Below are 23,426 nucleotides of genomic sequence, written 5' to 3' on the forward strand. Positions count from 1 at the left end.
GTCTCATCAGGTATAATCAGGTCATTTGCTCCCAGGTCAGGTTCCTATACACCTCTGGGTCCTTGAACAGGTGTCACAGCGTCTGGCGTTTTGTGACCAGATGTTTTTATTTTACACTGATTTACACCTATAAACAATAATTTCTCCTTCTCTGGCTGCATTCTTGCAGCCATTGAGAACTACTGTGTGAGCTGTGATTGGTCACAGCTTGTCACATGGTACAAGGCTGTTGTGAATAGCCTTGTACCATGTGACCTCTGTGATCATTTACAGATTTCACATGTAGTAAGCAATGATGTCAGAAGTGACATCTTGCTTACTACTCTGCATGTGATCACTGATTGGCCAATCAGTTATCACATGATCTGGACCTTGCAGAGGTCCCGTACGACGATCGGTGTTCCACTGTGTCCGGAGGACACAGCGGGAACCGGATCGCGGTGCACATGCAGGGGGCAGGGAGGGCGTTTATAAACGGCCACCTGACCCTGCACTGCCACCGTCCGCCCATTTATATACAACGGCCAGACGGTAGGTGTGAGTAACTGCTATCAACAGTGTTCTCGTTAGCTATATCTGTATGAGGCGGAATCTTCCCAATGACTACAAATGTAAAGAACATTCTTCTAAGTGACCATCACACTAATGGACGGGGAATTTTTGATTAAGAAAATATTAGCAGGGGTTCCCTGAGTCTGGAATCTTAATTCCTCTGTGTTACCCTAGGTTCACACCTAAGTGTTTTCTGCAGAAATGCACTACAGTCCATTTAACACGATTTCCTATGGGACACGTTCACATCTCCACGTTTTCACCCAGTGGGCTTTTGGAAAGGGTCCAAGGACTTTTTTGAACACAAAAATTTGCCTTTTTGGTTCTATAGACTTTAATGTAAATGATGCAGAAAAGCATGTATTGCGTTTTTGATACGTTTTTAAATCTGCTTGGCAACAACAAAAAAATGCAAAATGCATCAAAAATGCAATGCAGAAACGGCTCAAACGCAACCTGCATAGGTGTGAACCTAGCCTTAGGAAGGTTGAAATCTCCTGCCCAATGCTGGTCTCCTGATCTGGACTACAAACACCCCCCACTTTGGTCATCTTCATTATATAGGAAGGAGTGGTTTTGTAGTTCCGAGATGACAGTGTGTAATGCTGGTAAAATTGCTTGATATGTGAATTCAGTGCACGTTACAGACACTGGATTTCACTCAGGATCAACAGGTATTTTCTGTACATGCAGAACATGTATTCAGGGCATGTTCACATTAACCACACAGAAAAAAAAAATCCATTTTTCTATGTGAACTGGTGTACATGCTGGATTGACTTTGGGAGCGCAAGACACTGTTCACTTTTTTTTTCTTTAGTGAACTATCACAAAGTGACCGCAGAGCACAAAACACAAGATGTGAAAGGAAGTTGAGAAGGGAGAGATAGGGAGAGATGCAGACACACTGCAGACTTCTGCCCTCCAATACTCCACATCTGCTGCATGCATTCTGGTGTGAACAGCGCACACAGAAAACATTGCTGCGTGCCCCTGTGGAGACCAGCGGTTTTCTACAGCACAAAAGAGCCCATGTGCAGGCGTCCTCTCGGTGTTCTAGTTTCCTGCAAAAACTGATTAGGACCGGTTTACAATGGAATATGTGCGTTCCAATTTTGACAGCCCATTGAGCTGCCAACTGCACAGGAATGCACAAAAAGTCATGCAAACACTACTTTAGCAAATTGCAATACTGTACGTCAGCAAAAGAGCAGCACATTCTGCCTGTGGGTTGGGAAATGCACAATTATGCAGATTCCCAATCTGCACATATGGGAAGCTAGGCTCAACGTCTTCCCGACCACACTATTGACAAAAACGACAGCCACAGCACTGTGCTCAGTTCTCGGAGGGCATCCATGGACGTCCTCCCAGAACCATGCGTCACCTGGGGAAGGCACCTGGCACACTCTGTGATTGCTGTGTCCTTCAGACACAGCTGATCATAGATTGTGGTAAAGGGCCAAACACAGTGGTCCTTTACCATGTGATCAGCAATGTCCAATCACAATAACCCTTTACCATGTGATCAACTGTATCCAATCACAGCAGATCACAATGTAAACAGACTTGCCAGAAACCAGCAATTCACACAGGGGATGTTTACACTGATAATCAGGGCACTAATTATCAGTGCAGCCTATCAGTATCTCCTCATCAGTTCAGCCTATCAGTGTCTCCTCATCCGTGCAGCCTATCAGCGTCTCCTCATCCGTGCAGCCTATCAGCGTCTCCTCATCCGTGCAGCCTATCAGCGTCTCCTCATCCGTGCAGCCTCATCAGTGTCTCCTCCCTCGTCAGTGCTGCCTATCAGTGTCTCCTCATCAGTGCTGCCTATCGGTGTCTCCTCATCAGTGCTGCCTATCAGTGTCTCCTCCCTCGTCAGTGCTGCCTATCAGTGTCTCCTCCCTCGTCAGTGCTGCCTATCAGTGTCTCCTCCCTCGTCAGTGCTGCCTATCAGTGTCTCCTCCCTCGTCAGTGCTGCCTATCAGTGTCTCCTCCCTCGTCAGTGCTGCCTATCAGTGTCTCCTCCCTCGTCAGTGCTGCCTATCAGTGTCTCCTCCCTCGTCAGTGCTGCCTATCAGTGTCTCCTCCCTCGTCAGTGCTGCCTATCAGTGTCTCCTCCCTCACAGTGCTGCCTATCAGTGTCTCCTCCCTCGTCAGTGCTGCCTATCAGTGTCTCCTCATCGGCGTACATCAGTAAAGGAGAAAACTTACTTATCTGCAACATTTTACAACAGAAACAAGAAAAACTTTTTTTCCCCAAAAAATGTTGGGTTTTTCCAGGAATGATTAAATACCAAAACAAAGCTCCATTTGTGTGGAAAAAAAAATTTGGTTTGACTGACAATTGCACAGTCATGCAACACTGTATCTAAAGTGCGACAGCACTGAGAGCTGAACATTGGCCTGGGCAGAAAAGGGGTGAGAGTGGCAGTATTGAAGTTAACTGGCCCTTAGGCCCCATTCCCATGATAGCACCTCAAACGTGGCCAGCAGACGTGGGTTTTCCCATGTAACAAAACACACGGTACAAAATGCACATATCTCACTGCCTGAAAAGGTCCATTCAAGTGAAAGTGTGAGAAAAGTGAAAATAAAAACCGCGGGTGGGCACATGCGCATCTGCTGGCTGCATTTGGGGTGCGGTCATGAATAGCACAAGTGCAGTGTGCGTTCGCAGCGCACAGGTGTGACTGCAGCCGAAGGCCCAATTCTCACACTAGGCATAGCAGGAACGCAGGTCTCCACCCGCATTTATTCTGTGTGTTTAACATGCAGGTCTGCCTGAAAGTTTCTGGAGCTTCTTTGGCACCCATAGGGCTACACTGCATGCAAAAACGCATGCTCAGGGGATGCTAGGTGTGAATGGGGTCTAATGGTACACTTCAACAGAGGCTGCGATCCTCCATACAAATGAGAAAAAAAAAAAACTCTCGGGCCCGGTACACAATGAGGTCGAGGATCACGTCACACATGGTCGGGTAGCTCTGGCTCGGCGGCCTGTCACGGTCACTGGCACAGCCTGGGAAGAGGCGGCCGGATTTATGAATGGCTGCGGTCACATGACCGGCCCCCGTCCTATTCACAACTAGTGCGGAGACAGAGCGGCGCTCCCCAGACACAGCTATGTCCTCCCCCCTCCCTTCCTCCTCCCAGGACACACAACATCCGACCCCACCCAGACACAGCCAGCCGCACACTGTGCACTGGAGACGGGCTCCCCGGGACAATGGCAGGCCGGGTGGGGGAGGGGGAGCGCTTCTGCAGCTTCTCTCTCATAGACACGGCTCAGCTTTTTATGAATGAGAGCTGCAGAATGCAAATGAAGGCCGATGAGCAGAGAAAAGATGGCGGAGGAGGGGGGAGTGTAAACACACACGGCCACTTCCCTGTACTGAGGAGACATGACGCTGCCCGCCCCTATTAACCCCTTCCTTCCTCCCTCCACACACTGATGACAATATTCTGGACAAGTCCTGTAGAAATGTAGACATTTCTGTGGTAACATTTGTATCGTTATCGTAGCAGTGAGCAAAGGCCTCAAAGCTTGGCGCCATTCCTCACCTCACTGTAATGAAAGAGTGCAAAATCTGATGCAGCGCTGTGTAGAAACCAATCAGCTTCCAGGTTTTATTTTCAAAGCTTAACTGAACAAGCTGAAGCTAGAAGCAGATTGGCTACCATGCACAGCTGCACCAGAGTTTGCTCTCTCCAGTTTTAGTAAATCTCCCCATGATATCACTGGAGCTCTGTGACTCCAATAAATACAAATTAAAACAAGTACTCTGAGTAAAAGACGTCCAGGCCTCATACATGGACCCAGGAGGCCATACAGTTAACCCATTGTGTGAATGGGGCCTAAGGCCTCAAGTACACGTGTGCAGGCGGCTGAGCTATGTAAATTGCGGGCATATTTCTACACACAGATGACACAGCTGCAGTGTACAGCCACCCACGGTAGCAAAGGCCGTGTGGGTACAAGCCATGCTGCAGTGTACAGCCACCCATGGTAGTGAAGGCCGTGTGGGTACAAGCCATGCTGCAGTGTACAGCCACCCATGGTAGCGAAGGCCGTGTGTGGGTAGAAGCCATGCTGCAGTGTACAGCCACCCATGGTAGCAAAGGCCATGTGGGTACAAGCCATGCTGCAGTGTACAGCCACCCATGGTAGTGAAGGCCGTGTGGGTACAAGCCATGCTGCAGTGTACAGCCACCCATAGTAGCGAAGGCCGTGTGTGGGTAGAAGCCATGCTGCAGTGTACAGCCACCCATGGCAGCGAAGGCTGTGTGGGTACAAGCCATGCTGCAGTGTACAGTCACCCATGGTAGCGAAGGCCGAGTGTGGGTACAAGCCATGCTGCAGTGAACCGCCACCCATAGTAGTGAAGGCTGTGTGTGGGTAGGAGCCATGCTGCAGTGAACAGCCACCCATAGTAGTGAAGGCCGTGTGTGGGTATAAGCCATGCTTGCACAAACCTCTGTATGCAGTCCAGCAATGTACATCCACACATGTGTTGGCGCACGCACAGAATACACCAACATAATTCTAGCATACAGCCATTCATTACTACAGGTAGCTGTACGCTGCGTCCCCTGGGTGCAAAAATACACTCACATTGTTCCGCCTCATGTGTCCATGTGCATTGAGCCTTAGACCCTATTCACATCTGCATGTTGCGCTGACATGTTCATGCATTTTTTAGGTACATTTTTCATGCAACAGCATAGGGCAGTCCATTCGCTTGAATGAGCTGCCCTACGCATGCCAAAAGAAGCTCCTGCCCCTTTTTGGGTGGTGAGCTTCATGTGTTTTTTTTAACCACACAAAAAAAAAAAAACATGTATTTTCTAGTCACATTTGGGGGTGCCATTAACAATTAATGGCACTTCACACAGGATGTGCATTTTCCATGCATTTCTGTGAGCGCTCTTAGGCCTAGTTCACACTGGTATTGAAAGGTGTTTGAGGGCGTTTTTAACAGTCCGCAAATGCCTATAGAAATGATACTATGGACAGCACACAGTGTCTTTCACATTATCAAAACATTAAGCGTTAGCATCGCGTTGCTTCAAAATTGAAGCCTCATGTGGAGTCTGGAGGAGTTTGAAGCCTTTCAACGCCTCCCATTCAAGTCTATGGTGACGCTCCACAAATTTGCTGGCAGGCATTTGCAGCGCGTTAATACCAGAGTTTATTATAGGCATTTGTGGTGTAGTTTTAAAGCTCGTAAAATGCCTCAATGCCATGCATAAAGCATTTGGGGGGTGTTCTTAATGCTTGTAAAACGCCCATACTAAAGCTCAATAACGCCTGTCTAAGGCCTATACTAAAGCTCATTACGCCTGTCTAAGGCCAATACTAAAGCTCATTACGCCTGTCTAAGGCCCATACTAAAGCTCAATAACGCCTGTCTAAGGCCAATACTAAAGCTCAATAACGCCTGTCTAAGGCCAATACTAAAGCTCATTACGCCTGTCTAAGGCCAATACTAACACTATAGGGGTGTTTTTGAAGAGTTAGAAATTGTCAAGTGTGAACAAGCCCTTCGCATGTGATGAGGTGAATGGGGCCTTAAAGTGTATGCACTGCGGTCACTTTTTTTTTTTTTTTTCTATTTGGATAGAATAGGGAAGGAATCCTGCCAGGTTATTTTGTGCTGTCTGTGTCCTACCTGTCCTAGAGCAACAGGAAGTGAGCAGAATTCCTCTCTCAGGTGTCCACATTGGAAGATTTCCCCTTACCCCTGGACTTGTGGACACTAACATTTTGGATTTCCCCACACTTTCCTTTCCTGGGTACTACTTTACAGAGGGGTGAATCTCTCTCTTAAGGCTCATTTACATTAAGGTTTAGTTGGGGGGGGGGCTGTAAAACCGCATTTTTACCACCCCTTTAGCTGCAGATGCAGTGGCCACGGGTGTACACATGCTGGACCCAAGATTCTCTGCCTCACAGCTGCAGTGGGAAATAATTGGAGGCCGTGTTGCAACCTCCCTGCAAATGCGAACAATGTACATGGTTGCAGTGTTAATCTGACATTTCGGGGGTTAAAACAAGAGGCTATACAACTCGTCCCCACCCCCTGTCATATGCTCTCTGAAGAACAATGTGAACATGGACCATCCTTCACAGAGCAACACAAGTGTAAAAGGAGGCCTAAGGGCTTGTTTACATTTGTGTTTGGGGGGGGGGGGTTAGTAAAAAGAAACTAAAAACAGACAGATGAGCTGTGTTTTTATTGCCCCCCCCCAAAAAAAAACAAACAAACCGAAGACAGCTGTACAGGGGTACGCACATGTGCGGCAAACATTAGCCCCTCTGACTGCAGTACAGCCTGATAAATGCAACCCATTCAAGTGAATGATGCAGGCCCACAACTGCGTTCAATGCGACATAATGCCTCCTGACCGCATGCCAACTGCCCTCTGAAAACCAATCCACTGCGGATGCCCATTTAGATCCAGATATCCAGACACACGTTACTGAACACATAAGGAGCTCAGCGCAAGTAGCGCTCAATACAGGGTTCAGCCTCATGTGTATTTAATGGAATAAAGCCACTTTGGCACTTGCAGCCGGGCCTATGTCCCCAAGGTGTGCCAAGCACACCCCGATACTTTGGGCTAAATGATGTATTGCACCGAGTAGCTCTATGCACACAGCCACATGACAAAGTGTCAGCTTCTTGCCCCACTGTCCTACACTAAACAACTGCCGTATCATTGGGTGTCGAAGCTGCAATTCCCATCCGTATGATTTACTTCCTCTCTCACAAAAACCCAAATTTTTTTTTGGAGTATGGATGGAACATCTTTTTTGTTGGCTTTGCCCCAGCTACAGACACTGTCTGCATTAACTCTTTTTTTTGTCGTTTTAGGAACCCTGTGAACAAAACAGTGGAACATGAAAGAACAACATACAAACAAATTGCACAAGAGTATAGTGATGGTCCAACCTCTGAAGATGAAGGACCTCAATCCCTGAACCCCCTAGGGCTTAAGGCTCCTGACAAGGGCAAGGCCTACCTAGGATGAAGTCAGGTGGACCCCACTCCTTAGAGACCTGTCAAAGCCGGTCCTCCAAGTACCTGATGGAGGGCTCTCTTGAAGAGAGAATCCCCTGTTGGGGAGACAAAAAATATCCGAAGGCCTCAGATCCGCTCCCTGACATCAGGGCAGGCCCCAATATCCTGCACCCTCTGTCTCTGTGAGAGAAAACAAAAACCAGCCCCGTGCAGTGCTAGTGCCCATCATTTTTTTTGTCTACACAAAACCCACACAACACCTTTCACTGGTCAGATCATTCCAAACGAGTAGACACCCATACATATTTGTTTCCACTTCTTTTTCAACTGATATTTTCATACTATGTCCAGAACAAGTCAAAGGAACACTATGCTGTCAACTACTGCTCCAAGATGCCCATACCCTCATTAGACCATATACTGCTCCATCATTTGGATCTTGTTACATTCACCTTCCTGGTATGCGCACCTTACAACCAGTTAAAGGGAAGAGGGAAAAAAAAAAGAAGGCGGCTCAAGTTTCCACTTCCTATACAGTTTAGCATAGTTCATTTCCATATAAAGAACTGAAAACGCAGAGATGTTTGAACAACCACTTAACTTCCAGATGTTCATTCAAGGCCTTCCAAGCCAGCGAGAAAACACTGAAACGGTATCAGAGGCTTCGTGTAACATTGGTACATAGTATCAGAATAAGGCAGATTCTCCATAGCAAGCTCTGCATATTCTTCATGTAAACAATGTTATTAAATTTCACTTTGTATATTTCTAACATAATTACTATCTAGATTCCGGGCCAATTCACACCAGAATCCCACAGGAACACGATGCGCATTCCTGTACAATTCTTGTGCATTTCCCTATAGTGCGATTTAGAGGCCATTCATCTATATGGACTGAAGTTGCACTGGATCGCACAAAAAGTAGTGCATGCAATGCCAGTGACAAATGTGTCACACCAAATCACGATACTGTAGTACCATGCAATCTGGTGCCCACAAACACTGCATTTCCAATCTGCATTTGGGGTGCTGTTAAGTGTTAGGGTACAGGGGAAGGACGTTCACTGTTGAGTGAAGGTCCTCTTTAAATTACTACCGAGTGCTCATGCACATGGCTGCAAAAAATACAGTTTATCAGTAGTTCCATATTTTTTGTATATAGAGCTGAACGGAGGTATAAAGTTTTCTACGGGCCCATCCACGCAGCTGCATAAAAGACGTGCCGCAATCAGATCCATGTTCGGTATTTTATGGACGGTATACAATGCAAATAAACTTTACTGGAGCAGTCTGTATCCTACCAACAGAACGACACTAGATGGCTTCCTTTAGAAGCTGCCTGTGTCTTAGAATTGGAGGACACGTAGTGGCTAAAGCCACCCTATGTATTGATAACAGATAATGCTAACCAGCAATAGCCACCTGCACCCTAGCAACAGTGGATGCTAGGCAGTTTCCTTAAGAAACCACCTGCATCTTAGCAACAAGGATGCAAGCTAGCAACAGCGGTCTGCGTCTCAGCGCCAAAGCATGCCAGATGGCTTCCTTGAAAAGCAGCCTGCATCCTAGTAACAAAAGAATGCTAACTGACTTCCCCGAGAAGCTGTCTGCTTCCTAGCAACAGGACCATTTACACTGTATGCATGTGAACTTTTTACTGGATCTTGCTGCCAAGAAGATTCTGCGTACTAGTTGTCATATCTTCGTGCTGAAAATGTCTTGTTGCATTTGTGCAGCAAGTGCAAAAAAAAAAAAAGCCCACCAGATTTCTGGCCAGAGAACACAGCCCCATAGATATCTAAGGGACTGTAGTGGGCAGCAGAGTGGCTTAGTTGTTAACACTTCTGCCTGGCAGTACTAGGATCGTTGGTTCGAATCCCAACCACAGCACCACCTGCCTGGAGTTTGCATGTTCTCCCTGTGCCTGCGTGGGTTTACTCCAGGTACTCCAGTTTCCTCCCACACTCCAAAGACATGCTGGTAGGTTAATTGGCTCCTGTCTAAATTGGCCCTATTATGCGTATGTATGAATGGAAGTTAGGGACTATAGATTGTACACCCTTGAGGGTTAGGGACTGATGTGAATGTACAATATGTATGAAAAGTGCTGCGTAAATTGACGGCGCTATATAAGTACCTGAAATAAATAAATAGTATGCAGACGTGGCTAGGAGTATGAATCTGTGGAGGGAGCAGGTAGGTTTAAGTCAGACCAAAAGGGCAAAAAGGATATGTAGACTTTGTCCTAAGGTGTACTTATCCTTTAATTAATGTTTCAGTATCACCAGAATACAGCCAAGGAAGGAGTGAGGTGCAAAAGCACAGTACAGAACTTCTGGATGAAAAACTGAACTATTCAGTAGGTAGGTGTGCATAAGGGAGTCACTGGTGTCAGACAGAATAGGAAGAGAAGTCACATGGAACAAATAACGGAGGCAGCTTAAAAGCGGTACTAAACCTCTACAGCCAAGGAAATTGCTTTCTTAGCCACTGATCTGCAGTTGTCATGGTGTTGCACATGTGATCAGTTATGACACCGGACATTGGATGGGTTGACAGTCTTGGTTGACAGCACAAGCAACTGTGACAGTTATCATTCATGACATGCCTTGAATGTAACTGTATTGCAAAATGGTTAAAATGATGGGTTTAGCCCTACTTTACCCCCGAAGAGTGCTGTCTTCTAAGAATGCCCGTTGCTTGGATTTTTGTTTCTTTCAAAACTTTACGATACTTAGACCAGAACAGACGTAAAATGTAGAAAGTTGTAATAAAGTCAAACCCTTGGAATAGTATTCTTGTTCCAGGTTGGTGACTAAGAAATGAAGCTATTGGGTCAGTATGACAGCCAGCCAACTAGCATCTCAAGAGGAGAGCTATGGCAATGCCATCCTCCGTAATTGTTTTCCGTACAGCATTCCTTTATAGAAGTACTTAAACAGACCGTCATAAACTTTAAAAAAAAAGCACAGAAAAATCAAGTACTTTAAAAGCTTACCTGCAGTGTCTTTCCTTTCCATAAATTATTAAGTATTCATTTTCAATATGCCTTTGAACTTGCTAGAAAGTTTGACAATTCAATTCCCTAGGATAGTCATCTCTCTCCTTGCACATCATAGCCACCTCTCTGTGCTGGCCCAGCTCCTTGTCTCCTCCTTACATAACCATTTATGTAGTTGCCTGGGGAGGAGCAAAGAGGTATAATATAGAGTGCCAGTTCTTAAGTCGGCCATAGATGGATCGAAAATTGATGATCCATCGTTTGACTTCAGTACAACCAGACTGTCGGGTTTTTTTTCGTTTGATGGCCATCAGCAGTGATCATTGTAATCTGACGGCTGGGAAACTTCCCGATGTAAGAATACAAAAGCTCCACAGGAAGGATTCACACTCAGTGTTGATGGAGGAATTGGGCAATTTTCTTTCTTGCAATCATTGGATGCAGGTAAGAAAATTGCTTAAATGTATGGCCTGTTTTAGTCTGCTGGCACCACATCAAAGATGGTGGTACTCAGCAGCAGTCTCAGGGCTTCTGGATGTCTACACAAGGGAGGATTTATACTAGTAAGTAAAATACACTAAATGCACATGTAATTTATGGGAAGGTTGTTGTTGCAATGAGTGGTATGGCAACAGGGTCTCATCAAGGTTCAGCAAATATCTATGCTCCTGTGAAAAGCATTCAAATTTTATTTTCCACCAGGAAACGTTCAGACCTGTTTGCAGCTAATTGAAGCAGTGCATTTTTCATGAGCATATTGGCAAATGAAGCCCAAATTAAAAAAGAGAATACAAACTATTGGCTTATCTGTTGAAAAGTCCAAGAGGGAGTAAATAGGAGAAGTTCACTGCTAGGCATTACATAAACTTACTACAACAATAAAATCAGTCTGTATATGCAGTAAAGCATGCTTGTTATACTCACCTAAGGGGTTAATCCTGTGCATTGTGTAAAAACGCGGTTTGATCCTGACTTCTCTGATCCTCCCCTTCTTCCAGTGCCCCCCTCTTATCTCCTGATAAGACATATCGTGTGGACTCACTCTGCACATGCTCAGTTTGGTGTGTATTGCTAGAGAGGTTTTATTTCCTTTGGAGAGTGCATGGGATCAGCACAGAGCCAATCAGCACTGTATAGACAGAGGTCAGGGGTTCTGCAACCTCCTGAGCAAAATGAAAACTCCTACAAGCTTTAACTAGTGCTCGGCTGGACACTGATAGAAGTCACAAGACTGCTATATGCTGCTGATGAGAAAATATATTTAGCAGTTTATATTTACTAAAATAATTGTACTTCCATGTTCTGTGTACTGTGACCAATATAGTGAATGCAGGGTCCTGGGTTTAGTAACACTTTAAAGAACTGGCAAATGCACCATACGAAATGCTACAATAAAAAGGATCTATAAGTTTCTATAGCAGACTCACAGGACATGAGCAAAAACAGGTGCAAATATCATAGGTGGTATTAAAGAGGGCGCCTTTAAGAGCGGAGTGCATTTCAGGCAGATCAAACGTTATTTTTCTGAAATACAGAGATAAAGTATAGGCAAATGACAGTTCCAGCTACTCAGATTGGCCAAAAAACAGATAAGTGATTTATTTTCTATGAGGCATTCAGCCCACACATTCAGTGAAGATATAAACTCTCCCAACTGCAGGTGAAGGGAGAAAATAAAATGAAGATCTTCCGCTTTCTTCTGCATGTGCAGCACATGAGGTCTCAGTAAACGTGTGTTGGGACCTTCCATTGCTGTACTGGCCGAGGAAAGCAAAAAAAAAAAAACAATTGTATAATTCTTGCTACAGCCATGCAAAACAACAGCTAAGGGGGGGGGGGGGGTATTATCACAAATCAACCGACTATATTTACCGCCATCCCCTATTACAAGTGAACGTCAAATGACAATGCAGAAGCAGCCATTGTAACATTAAATGGGGGACATTTATCAATTCTGTCATACAGTAAGGCAGTGCTAAACGGAAGACAGGAGACAGGTTGATTAAAATTAAGTAGCTTCATTCACACATTGCTCATTCACTAGTAATTGAGGGGCAGTAAAACTACATGGTTGAGGTTTTTACCGCCTCTTAACCACTTCCACTTTAGCTACAGAGGCAGCGACTGGGGGTGTGCATATGCCCAACCGTGATGCTTTGCAGCAGCAGCAGGAATTAAACCCCCTGTCACTTTCAGTGGGCATAGTGCCCATTGGGCTGGAGGAGACGTATAGGCACAAATAGGTGGTCCGCTCCCAAGCTGACATCACTGCCTCCCTATACCCACGTCTGCGCTCCAAGCTGGTTTACTGGGGTCCTGGATCTTCCGACATCCAGCCCTGTGAGCACCGCAAATGGCCGTGGTTTTCCATCATCGGTGGGTCCCTCAGGATAGGGACACTATGACCAGATTTGGATTTGACATGTGAGATATGTACTTTTAACATGTGAGTTGTTATAACATTTTTAAATAAACTGTTTGCCCATATGTTTCAGATAGGAATTGCACCACATTCCTGTTCAAGTAGCATGCGATTCTTGGCAGGACAATTTGAGCCCATTCATTTTGTATGGTCTCACATCACACCACAAAAGTATAAGTTTCAGGTATTGGAGTATTTGCACAAGTACAGGTACTCATGCAAATACTTGGTATCGGCAGCAATAATCAGTATCAGTGCAACCCTAGCCAGAACCACTGTGCACACCTCTAGATGAGCTGAGAGGATGTCTCAAGGGCCTGCAGACACTAAAGCATTTTGGGGGGTTCACCCTCTTTTTCAGAGATCTGAAGAAGAGGATGCGCCCTCCCGAAATGTGTTCCTGTCTGAAGGTCCTTGTGACATCTTCCCAGTTCATCTAGAGGTGTGGTGGAGGCTGTTCCTTTGTTGAGACTTGAGCTGAGCATTTTGCTGATGACCCTTTGTGAGTATTCTACCTGCTTTTATCTTCTAAATAAATGATGTCTTAGTTAACTGGTGTGCCCTTCTTTGTCTTTCTGCATGCAAAGTTTTCATAGAGCCAGACCTCTGGCACCAAGAAGAATTGTATTGCCTGTCCTTATACTCTTAGGCCAATTGGTTACTTTGTATTACAACACCTTGGAAATGCCTTTCACAGCTTGACAGTTGCCAATGATGTGACAGATTAAAGCTTCTCAGTGAAGACTCTTGAACTGTGTTGGTGATAACTGGAGGGCAAGCATCAGAAATTCTCTTTATTGCACACAGGTTTCCGGACACATTGATAAGTATTTATGATTGTAAGCCAATTGTTCCTATTTCTATGGATAGCTAGGAAAAAAAAAAACTTCTGAGTAAAAAAGAGCAGTTACTGAAAAACCTCTGGGACTTTTGAACAGATGCAGCCTAAAGCCCCATACACACGATGATGAGCGTATCAGACGAATGATCATCCGTTTTTTTTTTTTTGCCTCATATCAAAACTGAAGATGTTACTAAAGATACGAAAATTCTTGTACAACAGAAAGATTCGGAAGTGATGCAATGTATTTGTATTGTATTTCCAGATGAAAACTGTGTTGATGTGGGCAGCACAGTGACTAAATGGTTAGCACTTCCGCCTGGCAGTACTAGGGTTGTTGGTTCGAATCCCAACCACAGCACCACCTGCCTGGAGTTTGCATGTTCTCCCTGGGCCTGCGTGGGTTTCCTCCGGGTACTCCGGTTTCCTGCCACACTCCAAAGACATGTTGGTAGGTTAATTGGCCTCTGTCTAAATTGGCCCGTGTATGTGTATGTATGAATGTGAGTACCTTAGAATGTACACCCCTTGAGGGTTAGGGACTGATGTGAATGTACAATATATATGTAAAGCGCTGCGTAAATTGACGGCGCTATATAAGTACCTGGAATAAATAAATGAATAATAAATAAATTAAACGAAAATCCTACAATCTGGTATCGGACGAGAAAAATGTTTGCGCGTGTCCCTTGAAATAATTTCGGACGAAAGCCATGTACTAATGAACATATTATCATACGATCGCTTTGAAAGCGGTATTTTTTGTACGATTTTCTGATTCTGTGCACCAGGCTTAGGGGCTCTTGCACACGGAGTAAAAGCTTGGTTTTTTCTTACTGATTTGGATACTGGTGCATTGTTGTCTATGGAATGTAAAGATCAATAATACAGAGATGAGTACATAGCCATAAAACTAAAACAGAAAATGTTACGTTTGAGTGTGGTAATGTACACACATACGGATGTTTACGCACGTATATTGCAACTGGCAATAAAGATGACTTTTACGTGTGTATACGCATACACGCCTTTAAGTAAGGTCTTTATAGAACATTTTACACAGAATATTTCTATCAATAAGACTCCTGTGTAATAAGAGTAAGCATCGATAAAATGTCAATGTGCAACTGGCCTTAGGGCCGATTACACCCAGGAATTGCACAGAACTCCTGTGCAATTTGAGTGCACCAAAAAGGAGTGCAAGTACTACTTTACGTCTGTACCATGTGATCCTATGCAGGCAAATACATTTCGTTTGCGACCTGCATTTGGGGTGTAGTTCGCATTGGATTGACACCTGCTGCAGATTGCATGTGCAGTGCGTTTTGTATACAGTGTGGAAAATGCGCACTGAACGCAGGTTTCCTACACGTTCTGGTGTGAACGGACCCCTAGACCATTGGACTCTGGAACAGAGAAAATGTTACATGTTTATCTAAACTACTTAAATAAGAACTCTAACCAAAAAAAAGATACAAATATATAAAACTGTTAAAAATAAAACCAGGATGATGTACTTTTTTCTGACACTAGATGTCCTCAGGCTAATGGTCATCCTCATTCAACCCACTTTCTCTGATTCCAGGTTGTCCTGGATCACCCCAGCCTGAGACTGGACAGTGAAAAGAAAAGCAGCACAGCGATGAGGTAATCTCTTTCTCTAAGCATGCTTCTTTTCAGTACATGAACTGATCAGCTTCTTGTGCTGCTTCTTCTCTCACACTCCAGCTCTGCTGTACAGAGGACTGCAAGAGGTTGATATCACATCAAATTCAGGTACTTAAACTGCCTGCATTAAAAAAAAAAAAATTAATTGAATGTCATCTTAATGATTACAGAACTGCATTCATTTGTGTCCTTTATATCTGTATGTGGCAGGGGCGGACTGACCATTTGGAAACTCGGGCACTGCCCGAGGGCCCAGGGTCAGTAGGGGGCCCCATGAGATGCCCCTGGTACCTTTTTCATAGGCTTTTTTGAGTTTGGGCAAGGACACAGAGGTCCCATGATCCCCTATTGCCCGGGGGCCCCATGAGTTGTCAGTCCGCCCCTGGTATGTGGTATATCTATGAGTTCTGCTTTAAAGATAAGTTCACCTTTTGACCGAAAATAATGCAGGGAAAAAATGTTCATTTATTATTTTTGTTTGCAGGAGCCTGTAAAACATTGCACCAGCAATCAGCACATCGCTAGTGCCGTGCAGGTCTCTTGCAGACCTGTCAGTGTATCTGCTTGCCCATGCAAGATGTACAAGCAAGCAAATATACTGACAGGAAGAATCAATGAACTATCATGGCGCTCCACATCACAGTGGTAGTTCATTAAGAACTACAAGCCGACAGCTGCTAAGGCTGTCGGGACTTGTAGCTCATTCATTCACAGAACACTGGGAATGAATGAGGCGGCCGTGTGTGTGGAGCCCCGCACAGCTGTGCTGTTTTTAAAAAGTGACAGCTAATACAGGGAACTTCTCCCCATACTGCTGTCCCCGGGAGGTGGGGGAAAAAAAAATAAAAAAATCGGGAAGCTGCTGCAGCGTTGGGTTCCTTGTCCCACTCTAAATATGGCTGGAACATGAAACATGTTCCCAAAGATGAACTTATCCTTTCATTCCTTGCTGTCTGTTAAATACTAAGGACCTAGTTTAGACTCATGCAGTTATGTATATAATGACTTCCGTAGATGCTCCCCAGTATGAATTAATGAACGCATAAACAAGTAACACGTCTTCCCAGACCACACAGTCTGTAGGCCCACATATTCTCAGATTATATAAATCAGGTATAGAATACTAACATTTTGAAGTATGCATGAAAGTAGTACCAAAGCTTGCGGTATGTTCTAGAATTTTTGTCAGCGACTTCTAATATTCTGGGATTTTACAGCGAGGGCATAACTAACGGCTCGTTCACACCAGCTAGCTGCACTGAATGCACGGCTGGTGAGCTCTGGGAGGAAACTGTGCTGATCCCAGCGCATCGTACCGTTTACTGTGGTTTTTAACTTTATTAAAATGTTACAAGTGACATTTCCTACAGTTCTATTGCTGGCAGCAAGGCTTGATACAGTGGACTGCGTCACACTACGCTGCACTATGCTTTTAAAAGCACGCACCAGCCCAATGCAAAGATGTCAGCTGGCTTCATAGGGAACAAGACTTTTTTTGGTACTGTGTTGGGAATGTGCTAGACATTCCAATGCATCTGGTGTGGACAAGCCCCTAATCAAAATCACTTTAATTTAAAAAGAAGGCAGAAGTTTATCAATCTTAAGCTGGCCATACAATATACAATTTTCTGTCCAATTTCTGCCCAATTTCCTTTAGATTTACCTTCAACTATGTAGTGCAAGTATAAAAGTAAATAAAAAATGCAGCGCTAGTAAAGTATCAACATAAGAGTCCAAATAATTCTCAAGTGAATGAGACAGGTTGCAGAAAAAGATATATAGACGGCGGTGCGTCCCGCTGGCCACACCCCTGATGACGTCTTCCTGATGATGAAACACGTTGGGTGGAGCTCCGACGTGTGACGTCACCACGTTCTGGAGGGAGGGCAGCCATATTTTCGGTTTGAAACATTTCACATTCAATGCTGGTTGTTTTAATACTTGATGTACGTGGATCCTTTATTAAATTGGTCAAAAGTTTAGTGAATTACTACACTATGAGTTGTTTTTGTTTTATATCCCTTATTTGATTATCGGAAGGGAGTTTTTCCTGCTTTTGAAGATCCTTAAAGAGGAGGAGTATTCATCATCTTAAAGGAGGATTCCTAGTGAAAATTACCTGCTTCAGTGATTTCTTATTTACTGCGTATATTGACCAGTATACGGTCTGAACATCCGGTAAGGGGCTTATCTATTCGGGTGTTTTGGTGGCGGTATATGACGCCAGAATCTTCTTCTGCACCCTGTCTCATTCACTTGAGAATTATTTGGACTTTTATGTTGATACTTTACTAGCGCTGCATTTTTTATTTACTTTTATATTTGCCTTTTGTGTGCAAGCTGCTTTTCCCTATTAATTTTTATTCTTGAATTTAGATTGTAGTTATATCCAAGTGCAGGTTTTTTTGTGTTTTATATGTAGTGCAAGGGCCTGCCTAATTGGATACAATTGAATATGTTGTTTATGTTTGACCCCCTATTATATCGTTTTTGGTAAATCTAATGCATAATTCTCAAGCAAATTGTATAATGTATGGCCAGCCTAACTCTGAGCCCAGGTTCACACCAATGTGGTGCAGGAAATGTGTTACCCGCACTGCAATCTCATTGCGCTCATGCAATCTTGTGCAGGTGTCAATGATAAATTAATGACACTCTGAAGCACATCGCAAAACACGATGCGATTGCAAGAAATTGTATTGCATGGGCGAAAACACCCATGTGATGCGTTTCAGGTGTGCAATTAAAAAAGGGTCCTGCACCTTTTTGGTATGGATGCAAAGCGATTTGAGCCATATAAAACGTATGTCTCAAATCGCACTGCACAGACATTTGCATGTAATTTGCACAGGAATGTGGTGCAATTTACATGTGATGTCCTGCACCGCAATTTTATGAGCCACTGGCATCCATTAAAAAAAAAAAAAAATCAACCCTCACCAAAATGTGGCCCATGATGGTTTTATCTTTTTAGTGAACATGGATTTGTCCAACCTTGGAATAATTCTCACGTAGTAACACTATAACAAAAAAATTATTTTTTCTTTGCAAAATATATTTTTTTTTACGTTCCCACCATAATTTATCGCACGCAATTGATAAGCAAACTGCAATCTTGCCACAAGACCACAAAGATCACATACACCTAAATACACATGAGAAGCAGATAGAAGATATGTTGATTCAAATATGTGATTCCGCCGTACCCTGAAGATGCAGATTTAAAACCATCATCATTGTAATTATGATAATCAAATGTTTCAGTCCAGTAACCAGCCAAACAATTTATTACAGCTTATGTCTAATAACAACTTGTACATCATTTGCCTTTAGGCAGCCTTCAACAAGTCCACCCTGCTGAAAGGCTCATAATTACACGGTAACCAAAATTCCTGCAATGAATAGCTGACCAAAAGGTAACCCAAACACAAAGTGCAAAGTGTTTCCTGACAGCATGGGCAGGGAGAAAACAAATTACAATGGCAGCAATGTAAACATGCTATCGCTTGTTGGATGTCATACTTCTGCTTGAAACAATGAAACAAAATACTAAACTTCCCCAAGCATGCAACAAATACGAAGATACGTGTCAGATATTTCTTATGGTTACTGAGCAGGTAACACAGTTCACAAAATGCGATGTTCTGGCATACAGACTTTAATATATACTATATATTTCTTATTGGCTTATGATGTAAGGTTTATTTTTTTCTTTACTCCTCTTTCATAGATTTGAGCAGATACTGTTTGGTCATTATGTTAAGAAAAAAAAAAAATCATATAAAATACAAAAAAAAAATAAATAAATTATATATATATATATATATATATATATATATATATATATATATATATATATATATAAATATATATTACATATATGACATACACTTTTTTTTTTTTTTTTTAAATGATTTTGTTTTTTTGCAACATAATGACCAAACAGTATCTGCTCAAATTAATGACAGCAAAGCAAAAAAAAAAATCTTATAAACTGATAAAAAAAATTGTATATATATAGCCAGCACAGTGGCTAAATGGTTAGCACTTCCTCCTGACAGTACCAGGGTTGTTGATTTGAATCCCAACCACAGCACCACCTGCCTGGAGTTTGCATGTTCTCCCTGTGTCTGCATCGGTTTCCTCCGGATACTCCGGTTTCCTCCCACACTCCAAAGACATGCTGGTAGGTGACTTGGTTCTTGTCTAAATTGTCCCGTGTATGTATGAATGTGAGTTAGAGACCTTAGATTGTACACCCCTTGAGGGTTAGGGACTGAATGTACAATATATATGTAAAGCGCTGCGTAAATTGATGGTGCTATATAAGTACCTGAAATGAATAAAAATAAATTATATATATATATATATATATATATATATATATATATATATATATATATATATATATATACACATACACACACACAAATATATATTTTTTTTTCATTTCGTGTGTGTGTATATACACAAACACACACACGCATTTTTTTTTTTTGTGTGTATTTGTGTATGTATGTATGTATATATTATATGTACATACATACACACACATTAAAAACACAAACACACAAAATTAAAAAAATAAAGTATATATATATGTTCTTGTGTGCTTTTTTTTTTTTTACCAAACATGATGTAACGTGTGTGTATATGAATATATATAATACATACATATAAATATATGTATTTGTAGCTGCTCATCACATCACCATCAAGCACAGAACCCCCCCCCCCCACAAAAAAAAGCCCCCAGAGTTATATTGCACAAGGGGATAAGTCAGCGAATGATATATTCATAGGTACAGCATTATACCCTGAGATACAGGTCAACAAATGACATTAACAGACATGGATAACTGTAAGCTCCGTTATAATAAATGACATGGCGCTGTATTTCATTACTGTGTAATGGAATTTGCAAAGCAGTTAACTGTTTTACAGAAGTCTACACGCTCGTCGCTCATAGGAAGCAACAGCTTGACAATACATGACAGCGATCAGCCCATTAAGCAATAATAAAACTCATTCATAAATATCATTTCACAGTCTGCTGTATAAATGAAGCCATTCTGCAAACTGTTGCTAATCTGAGAAACAGTCAACATGTTTATTATGTCACAGACAGAACGCACAGCAATCATGAACAATAAAGACATTTCATCTGCAACATGTTGCTAAAGAAACTTGCATTTGTGCAATACAGCCACCATCAATGGCCGCAGGAGGAGAACCAAGTCCTAGCACCGCACAGTACATATGTCCTACCAACCTGATTGCATGCAGATTGATACAATACTATGCCCCATACCATAGTGCTGGTGAATCTAAATTGACTGTACAAAGATTGTATAGTCAGATTGTAACATGTATGATGCTATGGTTTGCAGTCAACAGATCACTACATAATGAGTTTATATAACGTGATCAACAGTGGCTTTAAGTGCCCATTTAGCAGCACATAAGTAATACATGTACAACCATGCTGACTACACTGCTGCAGTTGTTGCAGAACCTTCATACATGCGATTGGCAATCCTCAGCATGGTCCCGTCATCCCAATAAAATGTCATTCCAAATACAGATAGTGAGGGTGGCTGCCTAGAACCAGGTCTCCCCTGTAATCAGACTGTGATCACCACCCTCAACCTGCACACAACCAGCGCTGTGCAGGGGAACATTTCTGCAGCAGTTGCCCACAAATGCATTTAAACATACTGCCTGCTCTCCAGATCCCCGATGGCAGCACCCAGGTCCCGTCCAGATCCCTGATGACAGCACCCAGATCCCCGATCACAACTCCAGATCCCTGATGACAGCACCCAGATCCCTGATGACAGCACCCAGGTCTCTGATCACAACTCCAGATCCCTCATGACAGCACCCAGGTCTCTGATCACAACTCCAGATCCCTCATGACAGCACCCAGGTCTCTGGTCACAACTCCAGATCCCTGATGGCAGCACCCAGGTCCCTGATCACAACCCAAGATCCCTGATGACAGCACCCAGATCCCCTTCAGATCCCTGATGACAGCACCCAGGTCCCCGATCACAACTCCAGATCCCTGATGACAGCACCCAGGTCCCCGATCACAACTCCAGATCCCTGATGACAGCACCCAGGTCCCCGATCACAACTCCAGATCCCTGATGACAGCACCCAGGTCCCCGATCACAACTCCAGATCCCTGATGACAGCACCCAGGTCCCCGATCACAACTCCAGATCCCTGATGACAGCACCCAGGTCCCCGATCACAACTCCAGATCCCTGATGACAGCACCCAGGTCCCCGATCACAACTCCAGATCCCTGATAACAGCACCCAGGTCCCAGATCACAACTCCAGATCCCTGACAGCACCCTGATCACAACTCCAGATCCTTGATTACAGCACCCAGGTCCCTAATGACACCACCCAGATCTCTAATCACAGCTCCAGATCCCTGGTCACAACTCTAGATCCCTGATAACAGCACCCAGATCCTAGCCCAAGATCTCTGATGGCAGAAACAGATCCCTAGTGACAGCACCAGATTCCCTAATGAGTGCCATATTCCCTGATGGCAGCACCAGATTCCCTGATGACAGCGCCAGATCACTAATAACAGCGCCAGATTCCCTAATGACAGCACCAGATCCCTGATCACAACCTGAGATCTCCGCTGACAACTCCAGATCTCATGCAGCCACAGGTTGCCAGGTGATCCCACAACATGCAGCTCTTAGTAATCTCCCCCCCCCCCCATATTGATGACCCTCTGCCAACAAGACAGCCCAGTGCGGGGCCCATACACACACAGCGGCCCCGGGCTCCCCTCCATATTCTGCATTATTCCCGGTCCGATCCCTGTCTGCAGCACCGCACTCTCCGACCCCCGGATCAGGAGAAGGTCGGGGGGATCGGACACTAGGAAGGGTAGAAGGTGGGGGGGGGGGTCGGAGAGTGAGAAGGTTGGGGGGGGGGGGGGACACTTACTCCTCCGGGGGGGCTTCCTCGCTCATCTTGCAGCGATCACCGGCTCTCTCCCGCCTCGGGGGGCTCCGAGCTGCTCATCTTTCCCGAGAAGGTTCGGCCGTCTAGGTATCCCCCGGCTGCATCGATCGGGACCCCCACCAGTCGTCCTCCTCCTCCTCTCCTCCTCCCGGGGACTGGGCTAGAGGCAGGCTACTGCGCCCCGCCCGTGTGCCTTCTGCTGCTGCTGGTGGCCCCGTCCGAGCCCCATCTCCTATTCCTCCTCCATGCTGGCTCCCCTGCCGCGGGCTCGCTGTGTAATGTGTGAGAGAGAGAGAGAGCGGAGAGGGAGCGAGAGAGAGAGGAGGGGAGGGGAGAGAGCGCCGCTCACCCGCCGCAGGGACAAGGAGGAGAGAGACAGAGAGGAAGTGGGGCGGAAGCGATGACGTCACACTCCCCAGCAACAAGCAGCTGCGAGGACACGGGGCTCTGGAGGAGAGGAGGAGGGGGAGAGAGAGAGGGGGGAGGACAAAGATAGGGGGGCACAGAGGAGACAAGCGGGGAGAGGGGAACACGGGGGAGGAGAGGGGTACACAGAGGAGGGGGATTGGGGTACTCAGGGGAGACAAGGGGAGGAGAGGGGTATCGAGGAGACCAGAAGGGAACACAGGGAAGATGAGGGGTACACAGAGGTGGGGGTACTCAGGGGAGACGAGGGGTACTAGATAAGGGAGACAAGGGGAGGAGAGGAGTACTAAGGAAAGTACAGGGGGAGAGGGGTACTCAGGAGAGACCAGAGGGGAACACAGGGGAGATGAGGGGTACACACAGGAGGGGGGATAGGGGTACTCAGAGGAGACAAGGGGAGGAGAGGGGTACTCAGAGGAGACCAGGGGGAGAAGGGTACTCAGGAGAGACCAGAGTGGAACACAGGGGAAATGAGGGGTACACTCAGG

The 23,426-nt window shown here is 44.7% G+C and overlaps 1 protein-coding gene across 1 annotated transcript in view; it reads right to left on the bottom strand.

The window, feature by feature from the left end:
- SPRED2 (sprouty related EVH1 domain containing 2) overlaps nucleotides 1-22,872 on the bottom strand; it is a 133,963-nt gene extending 111,091 nt beyond the window's left edge. The window contains exon 1 of the mRNA XM_089674684.1: nucleotides 22,495-22,872. Coding sequence (XP_089530810.1) covers nucleotides 22,495-22,520 — 26 coding nt within the window. The 5' untranslated portion in view covers nucleotides 22,521-22,872. The remainder of the gene's footprint in view (nucleotides 1-22,494) is intronic.
- Between the last annotated feature and the right edge of the window lie 554 nt (nucleotides 22,873-23,426).

The sequence above is a fragment of the Staurois parvus genome, unplaced genomic scaffold (assembly GCF_062004578.1).
Source record: "Staurois parvus isolate SC_StPar_1 unplaced genomic scaffold, SC_StPar_1.0 ptg000001l, whole genome shotgun sequence".
Lineage (NCBI taxonomy): Eukaryota > Metazoa > Chordata > Amphibia > Anura > Ranidae > Staurois > Staurois parvus.